Source organism: Penaeus vannamei, chromosome 17, assembly GCF_042767895.1.
Source record: "Penaeus vannamei isolate JL-2024 chromosome 17, ASM4276789v1, whole genome shotgun sequence".
Classification (NCBI taxonomy): Eukaryota; Metazoa; Arthropoda; class Malacostraca; order Decapoda; family Penaeidae; genus Penaeus; species Penaeus vannamei.
In genome coordinates, this window is record NC_091565.1 from 32,562,655 (window position 1) to 32,572,654 (window position 10,000).

Sequence of the window (10,000 nt, forward strand, 5' to 3'; positions counted from 1 at the left end):
CTCCCAGGGGCAGCCAGCCACCCACCAGCCTACCCGCTGACACCACACACGCAGCTGCAACGCCCGCCACCCACCGCCCTGCTGCCCTGAGCCGCCCTCTTGGTCCTCGCGGGCGCCCGCGGACCGCCTCGCTGGCAGGGCCGCGCAGGAGGAGCCCTTGCGGTGGGCGGCCGGCCTGGGGAGCCTCGGAGTGTGCCAGGGCGCGGGGCAGCGCTCAGGGCGGGACGCGGCGAGGCTGTGCCACTGCGCACGGGCGTGTAGGAGACGCACATGGGAGAGAGAGAGAGAGAGAGAGAGTGTGTGTGTGTGTGTGTGTGTGTGTGTGTGTGTGTGTGTGTGTGTGTGTGTGTGTGCGTGTGTGTGCGTGTGTGTGTGTGTGTGTGTGTGTGTGCGTGCGTGCGTGTGTGTATGTGCGTGTGTGTATGTGCGTTCGTGTCTGTGTTTCTGTCTGTGTATGTTCCTAACCCGAAGTGTATGTATATGTGTGCGTGTACATACACGTGCGTTACTCCACACCCGTATATGTTTGTATGTGCATATGAGCGCGTGTGTCCAAACATCCCTGCATTCTGGTTTACAAGAAGGTGCATTGGATAGCCTGAACATGTTACTGTACATTTATTTTTTTCTTTTCTTTTTTTTTTTAATCTTCACTCGTTTCTTCTAAGGATGAAATTACTGTGTGTGAATCAGTGTAAATACCGGTGCTTGCGTGGTTGGTTGAGACAGCGGAGAATCGGGTGTAGGAGGGTGGGGGTGAGTGTGGTAGTGAGTAAAGGGTTCAGAGAATGAATGAGCATGGGCGAGGATTTGGTCTTGGGTGAGGTTGGGAATGAGGAAATGAGGAGGTTGAGGAGGAGGGGACGGGCGGACGTATAAGGGGAGGAGGGAGAGGGAAGAAAAGAGGAAGAGGAGGAGGGGGAGAAAGAAAACAATGAAGAAGGAATGAAAGGAGGAGAAGGAGAAGGAGAAAGAAAAGAAGGAAGAAGGGATGAGAGGAGGAAGAGGAAGTGGTGATGAAGGAAGAAAAGAAGGAAAAGAGTGCGGGAGGAGAAGGAAGGAAAATGAGGGAGGAGGAAGAAGAACAAGAAGATGAAGAGGAGGAGGAAGAAGGAGATATAAAAGGGAAAGTGAAAACTGTCAAGAACACAAAACCGAGAAGGAGACCAATATTTTCCTCTTTTGTGAGACGGGAGGAGAGAGAAAGAGGGAAAGAGGAGGGAGAGGAACTGCCCGAAAGAGTTGGGAAGGGGAAGGGGGAGGAGGCGTAGGGAGGGGGAGGCGAACTGACCAGAGGGTAGGGGGGAGAGGAGGGGAGATCAGGGTATCGACAAAAAATGTGATGGCTTGAAGGCAATTTTTGTACCGTGTCAGGCAGGAGCCGGTTGGGTGTCCCTCCCCCTTCCCCTCCCCCTCCCTCCTCCCCCCTAAACACCTTCCGCCGTACCTGGCAAGCCTCCCCCCTTCTCCCCCCTTCCCCATCCTCCTCCCGCCCCCCCCCCTCCCGGCCCCTCCCTCGTGTGTCACTTCGGCGGCTCCCATTGGCCGCCGATCACAGGTAGGCGGGCCCGTTGCAGGTGGAGAGACCCAATCAGCGAGGCAGCCGTGGCGATGGGTGTGTCGAGGGACCCGCCGGTGGAAGGGCGCAGGGTGGGCGTAGGCGGGGCCAAGGTGGATGGGCGGCCCGAAGGAGGAAGGGCGGGGTGGATTGAGGTGGGGCAGGTGTCGCGGGGAGTTGTCCCCCGGGGTGTGGTGGGCCCTGGGTGGCGGCGGCGCGGTGGGGGGCGGGGACCTGAGCTGCCCGCACGCTGGCCGTCAGTCCCGCCGCAGCGGCCGCACACGCCGCACATTCACCTCATCCCTCCGCACCCGCAACCTACCGCAGCCGCACACAAGGTGCACCGCCCGCCTGTGTTGCCCTCCCTTCCTAACTGCCCTAACACCGCACCCAGTGTCCCTTGCAGCGACCTTTACCTCCTGTGTGCCTTTGTCTTGTTTAAGAAGTAGTGAGGTTTTGTGTGAAACTAAAACAAGGTCTTTGGATTTACAGGTTTGCTCAGAGTGCCTGAAACGTACACCCCAAAAAGTGCTAGAGAGAGACACCTGCATTGCAAAGCCTTGGACATCTGTCTAAAACGGGACACGGAATCTTGAAACGCTCGCCTGCAACAGGTGTCACGCTTGCCTCGCGACAACGAGAGAATTAGGTCGTTTCAGACACTATGTTCGCCTGCGGAGAGAAAAACCTTGCGACATTCCGCCGGAACTGAACTGTCTCAAGCAACAAGTGCAACCCTGATTCCGCCGGGACAGTCATTAGTCTCTGGTCTGCAACTTCCATCACTGAAACACTGCTGTGAAGCGGGAAAAAAACGGCAACTCGATAACAAAACAGGAGACATTGAAAAGCAAACTCACGGTGAGGGGAACAGATATATCACCTGTTCTCCGGCGCCAGACCGAGGGCTCGGCCACCACTCGCGAGGAGGACGCCCCTCGCCGTTGTGTCACTCCAGCAAGATCAGTCTCTCGCCGCCCACCACCACGACCTCGCACGACGAGGGCGACGAAGCGGCCTCTCCAGACTCCACCATGACGCCAGACTGCCCCATGTCCCCGGGAGAGCAGGACGCGCCGGACCTCATCTGCAAGTAAGTCCCTTTTGTGACCCTCGTCCGCCCAGCCCGAGGGGAGCTGAATCGCCTATCAGAAGGGAGTCGAGCCTTTTATATGTAATTTAGGATACTCATGTGAAACACTAAGATGAGGAATAGGTCTGGGGACGGTAATTACAGCCACTTATTCTGAAAGGAAGAATGGGGTACCTGACGCTAGGGGGTATGTGGGGAGGGGGAGGGGGATGGGGTGGGTTGGAGAGTCTTACCTGGAAGAAAACCTTTACCCGAATAGAATAACTTTCCACTTAAACAAACTTCACTTCTCACAAGAAAATGCCAGATTCACGATAATTAAACAACTCAAAAACTATCAAAATACGTCATTTGGTAAGGAACTACCTGGTTGTCCAGTGACATACCTTAAAACGTTAGAATCAAGTGACGCATTCTTAGATCCTGCCTACCTGGGTGCACATTCAAGGGATGAATTGGAATGTGAGATGAATGTAAGTCCTTCAGCTGAATGAAGTAGTAGCTTTGCCAGGATTAATCACTGTAGGACAAGTATGCCTGGTATGAGTGATGTAAAGATGGTCGGCGTGGGAGGACTATGTGTTGTTTTCAGTGTTATTGGCAGAAGAGTAGAAATGAACTATAGACAGGTACCTTGAAGCAACTTTAGCAATAGTGAGAGTACTACTGCTGGTACTAATACTACTACTGGTACTACTAATGCTGCTGCTACTGTTACTCCTATTAGTATTAGTACTGTTACTACTAATACTAATACTATTACTATTACTATTGCTGCTACTGCTTCTACTGCAGTACATATTACAGACATGACTGCTACTATTACTACCACTATACTGTTACCACTATTACTCTTATTACCACCGCTAGCAATTAGAGAATTGACAATATTTTTGATACAAGAAGAGTAATAGTAGTAGCGTCAGAAGCAATAGCAGTGGCTGTTGCTATAGTAACAGTAGTAATAGCAGTACTTAACCAACAAAATGAGACAGTAGTGATGCTTACAATGCATATGAAATGTAAGCCGTGGTAGCAATTGTAGTAATAATGATAAGGGTGACTCTTGCATACAATAACAACAGTATTCTACTATCAAGACGGGAAGATCCTAATATATACACGTAGTAACGACGGTGTCGATGAGTCTGTAAAAGATCAAACGATAAGTGTGATTACTGACAGCAATATCAATGTACCATTTGGTAAACAAAAGGAAATTAACGACAATAACAGTAATGCCAATGATAATAATGATAACAGCATCTGTTTTAATAGTAATGATAATAGTACTGTGTCAATAGTAATAACTCAGAGGTTAGCTGCAATAACGATGTTTTTTGTTATGGTAGCATTATATAATAGTACTAATTTCTTTGATAAGAATATCATAATTATAGTAGTAATAATGACTATGAGAATGATAATGATAATAAAGAAAGAATATAAATAAGTGCTCAAAATGATGGTAATAATATTATGGATAAAATAATAATAACAAACATAATCAAAATCTAGGATAATGATAATGACAATCATCATTATCATGTTACTATTTATAGATAATGACAAAATGAGTTTATTACAATTATTACTGTTATTGTTTTACTGATATTTTTTTTACATTGTATTATTTTCATAGCAATATATATTTTCTTTTCTCGTTCTTAATATTATAGCCTTTTTTATGTAATTTTTGTTATTATTATTGTTGTATTTATGATCATTACTATTATTTTCATTATTATTATTACAATTGTTGTTATTATTGTTATTGTTACTGTTATTATTATTATCATAATTGTTATCATTGTTATCATTACTATTGTCATATTTTTATTATCATTATTATTGGCATCATCATTATTGTAATTGTTATTGTTTATTTTTTTTCTATTACCATTGTTGATTTTGTTTTATTATTATGATTGTTATACATTTTATATCATTGTTATTATTATCTATTATTATTGTTATTGCCATTATCATCATCATTATTATGGTTATTAATTTTGCTATTTTTGCTATCATTATTATCGTTACCATTGTTATTAGAATTATCATTACTTTTATTTCACTATCATGATTATGTTCACCTTCAATATCATTATTTCCATAACTTTTATCATTCTTATTTTCATCATTATCGTCGTCATCATTGATGTTACCATCAATGTTGCTGATGTTTATTATTATTATTATTATTATTATTATTATTATTATTATTATCAGTATCGTTATTATCATGAGCATTAATGATATCATCACGGTTATATCTTCATCATAATCATCACTAATCATCATTGTTATCGACCATTATTGTTATATCGTATTAAAGTATCATGTAAATGCAGGGATACCTTAGATGGCAACATGCTCAGCTGAGGATTCTGATTGGTTGATAAAAAAAAATCGTTATTCCTTCTTCAGATTGAATTTAAATGTCGAAACTATTGTTTATATTCATTTGTTGCACAGTATCACCGTACATGTTGGCTTCTTTTTATGTAATATGAATGTGTGATGAATGGTTAACAGCCTAAAATAAAATCAGATGTCATGAATTAAGAGGAAGGTCACACCTAAAAGAAAGAAAGAAACACACACACACACACACGCACACACACACACACACACACACACACACACATATATATATATATATATATATATATATATATATATATATATATATATATATATATATATGTGTGTGTGTGTGTGTGTGTGTGTGTGTGTGTGTGTGTGTGTGTGCGTGTGTGTGTGTGTTGCACAAAGGTATATAAAAAGAAGTAAAAATCAGAGTTTTCTTTAGACAGCCAGAGCCACCAGCAAGGGGTATTGCCATCTAAGGGGTCCTGTATTTATTGAGATCCTTTTGGGTTTACTATACTATTATCATTTTCATTTGCTGTACCATTACAGTTGTTGCTATGAATAATATAACAGTAATAGTTATTATACATTGTTGTTGAAATGATGATAATCATTGTTATCATTACTACTACTGCTACTACTAACATTGTTGTTTTTGTTATTATTATTATAATACTTTATTATTATTATTGTTATCATCATTATTACTACTTCTTCTATAATTATTATTGCTGTTATTGATATTATTATTACTACTGTTATTATCATTATCATCATTATTATTATTGTTGATGTTGTTTTTATTACTGTTGTCATTATCATTGTTATTATTATTATTACCATTATTTTAATCATCATTGTTACTACTATTAACACTACTAGTACCACCATTATTTATGATTATAGCAATTTTTAAGTATTTTCTCTTATTCTCGTCATAATTTATACTAACATTATCTTTGTTATCACATGTGTTGCTGTTATTGTAACAATTATTACGATTATTGTTTTTAGCATTACCATTACTACCATGATTATTGTTGATTTTATTATTGTCATTACCATTAGTAGTGGTAGTGGTAGTAGTTCACCATTTTTATCATTATTAATAACATTATTGATAACAATAATAATAATAATGATATAATTATTATTATTATCATTATTATCATTGCCATTATTATTATCATAATTATTATTATTATTATTATTATTATCATTATTATTATTATTATTATCATTATCATTATCATTATTATTGTCATTATTATTATCATTATCATTATCATTATTAGTGTTATTGTTATTGCTGTTGTTATTATCATTATCATTATTATTATCTTCATCACCATGATCATCATATCATCACTATCATTATTATTATTATCATTATTATTATTATTATTATTATTATTATTATTATTATTATTATTATTATCATTATTGCTGTTGTCATTGTTATTGTTATTATTATTATTGTTATTATCATTATCATAATTATTATTATTATCATGATCATTATTATTATCATTATTGTTATTATTATTATTATCACTGTAATTGCTTTTATTATCATAATGATCATTATTGTTATTGTTTTTATTATCATCATCATTATCATTATCATCATTATCAAAGTTATGAGCATTGCTGTTGTTGCTGTCATAATCGTTATTATTAATGTTATTAGTAGTACTGTTAGTGATTATCGTTGTCATCATTATTATTATTATTATTATCATCATTATCACTACCTGATATTATCATTTGCAATATCACTATTATTCGTTTTTTTTATTATCATTATTGTTATTTTTTCTATTTTTTATCATTATTAGTATCATAGTTTTTTATCATTATTAATGATATTATTACCATAATCATTATTATTGTTATTATCACTCTTGTTATTATTATCATTATTATTATTATCATCATCATCATCATCTTCATCATTAGTATCATTGTTATCTTTGTTATTATCATTGCTGTCATTAATGTCGTTATGGTATTTTTATTATTATTGTGTCATCATTCTCATTCTTTATATTTTTCTTGTTTTTTGTCATTATTACTATTGTTGCTACTGGTACTATTATTAATTATAATCTTATTGTTGTTGTTAACGTTATCCTCATTATCGTTGTTTTGTGTCGTTATCATTATTATCATCATTATTACCATCATCATCACATTTCTCATCATTAATATCATTATCAATAGCTGAAAAAACTGGTAACTTCACATTTTACATTTCTTTACATCACATCATTTAGTTATGAAAGATTTATTTTCGTACATCATAAACCTTTAATTCATAGTTATGAGGATTACTATGCTAGTGACCGAAACAGCAACTGTGATTATAATGTTAATGATGATGAAAATACCTTTGTCGATGGTAACCATGGCAATATAGCATTAAGGTATGATTATGGTTCTGATTAATGTTTATAATAGATGTAATGTTAATGATATTATAGACACCACGCCACCCCCTTTCCCTTCACCTCCTTCTCCTCCTCCCTTTCATCCTCCTTCTTCTTCTTCTTCTTCTTCATCATCTTCTCCTCCTACTCCTCCCTCTTCTTCTTCATCTTCTCCTCCTCCTTCTCCTCCTCCTCCCCTTCATCCTCCTCCTTCACCTCCTCCTCCTCCTCCACTTTCTTCAACACCCCCTTTTCCTCCTCCACTTTCTCCTCCTCCTCCTCTTCCTCCTCCTTCAACTACCACTCCACCTCTTCCTCCTCCAACTCCTCCTCCTTCCCCTCTTCCTCCTCCTCCTCCTCCTTCTCCTTCTCCTTCTTCCTCGTTTCGCAAAAGAGACTAGCCCTGTCATCAAACTCATAAGGATTATAACTGCGTCTCATAAATTCCTCAAGATTATTTTTTCTTCTTTTTCTTTTTCTTTTGTCACCTCGTTTTCCTTGAATCTGGAAGACCTTGGCTGCGTGGACACCTCATGAAAAATGTATTACTCCCATGCGTTTAAATAGTGACAATTGCGTTATGAATGAATTAATTCTCCCCCCCCCCTCCTGTTTCATTTTATTTTCCTCTGTTTCATGGTGTGTTATCTTCTGTTATCTCGTTTCGTTTCGTTCGTGTAAAATCATGATTCTTTTTTCCTGAGTTTTCTGTTTCGTCTGAATTCCATTGCCTGGGATATATTTATTTATATTTTTATTTTATTTATCTATTTTTTTATTCTTTTTATTTCTTTCTTGTCGTTATTCTTTCCAGTATTAGATTCAAGATAGAGGTTGTAATAATAAGTACTACTGAGATATGTTAAAGTTTGCATTTTTGAAAATTATTTTGGAAAACAATCATAAAAATATAGTATTAAACGTTTATTATTAATAATCATCATTCATATTCATTTAATAATCAATATTCAACTTTGATCATTGATATTCAACATTTGATATTTAACAATTTAACATTTAATAATTAATATTCAATATATATTATCTTACAAAGCATTTATAGTATCTAACGTAATTTTTCGTATTATTTTTTTTTCAATAGCATGAGACCATTTTTCTTTCTTCAGGTGAAAATCCTCGAAGGGAGATAAATACATGTTATTTCCATGAGGATAATACTTGATTCAAGCATATCGTTTCAAATAACTTTCTCTCCATCATTCCTTAAATCACACGTGGGCACTAAATCACCTAATTACAATAGTTGCAGTTACAATCACAATTATAATAACAGGAGTGCAGTTAGTTAGTTTCTGTTACAATGGTCGTTACAGTGACAGCTACCATTACACTTTGTTACAGTTTCAGTGACAGTAACCACTACATTTACAGTTACAAGTACAGTTAGTTACAGTTTCAGTGACTAACCACTACAGTTACAAGTACAGTTAGTTACAGTTTCAGTTAGAGTCAAAGCTACAGTTTCTCTTTCAGTTACAGCAAAATCTACTGTTAGTTTCAGTTACAGTTACAGAACAAAATCTACAATTACAAATACAGTTAGTTACAGTTTCAATCATAGTTAAAGCTTGAGTATCTCTTTCACTTACAGCAAAATCTGCTGTTAGTTTCAGTTACAAAACCAAATATACAGCTACAGTATTTCTTAAAGAAGAAAAAGAAGAAGATTCACAGTCATGTCCCGCCACGGCCTAAGTAACCGAGTGTTTTGTGTCCCCTTGGTCGCCATCGGTCACAAAGGGGAGTCTGGGCTGATTAGATCCTTTGCCGAGGGAGATCTATGTGTCTCCTCTCCCTCGCGACTTTGTAAGCTCCATTTGCAGGGCGCCGGCACGGAGGTTGTCTCAGGAGATGTGTCTATACGAATGTGAGGCTTTATGTGTTTGTGTGATTGTTTGTGTGTTTGTTCGTTTGTGTGTGGGATTGGGATTGTTTGTTTGTGTGTTTGTTCGTTTGTGTGTGGGATTGGGATTGTTTGTTTGTGTGTTTGTTCGTTTTTGTGTGGGATTGGGATTGTTTGTTTGTGTGTTTGTTCTTTTGTGTGTGGGATTGGGATTGTTTATTTGTGTTTGTTCGTTTGTTTGAGTGTTTGTGGGATTGTGTGGGTGATACTCTGTGCGCGTGTGTGTATTGTGTTATATATGTATGCTTGTGTGTGTGTATGTTTATGTATATACCTTTGATCTTATTTATAAATAGATTTTTCCGCGATCCGAATTCCCAAGCGACGCGTAAACAACTAAATTGCACTAAAAGGCATAATTAGTTTCAATAATCAGATTATTTCCTATTTTTACTTCCATTGAAGCTGAATAACTCCCCCCCTCCCCCCTTTCCCCCTTTTTACACACACACACACACACACACACACACACACACACACACACACACACACACACACACACACACACACACACACACATACTCTATGACGTCACTCTTACGTCGTGGGTCGCCAAGAACACGCGTGTGTCGAGGTCACGTGACTACCGGATACCCCACGTGAGTGTGTCTCTGAGTTTG

General features: G+C 38.0%; 1 protein-coding gene across 2 annotated transcripts in view; it reads left to right on the forward strand.

The window, feature by feature from the left end:
- The window catches only part of LOC113814289 (zinc finger protein GLIS2), an 88,036-nt gene that overhangs the window by 64,214 nt on the left and 13,822 nt on the right, over positions 1-10,000 (forward strand). Inside the window, exons 1-2 of one of the 2 annotated variants that reach the window (XM_070132258.1) lie at positions 1,782-1,896; positions 2,051-2,651. In XM_070132258.1, the coding sequence (XP_069988359.1) occupies positions 2,593-2,651 (59 nt within the window). In that variant the 5' untranslated portion in view covers positions 1,782-1,896; positions 2,051-2,592. Of the gene's footprint in view, positions 1-1,781; positions 1,897-2,050; positions 2,652-10,000 lie in introns of those variants that run through there. The other variant, XM_070132259.1, reaches the window with a different exon arrangement.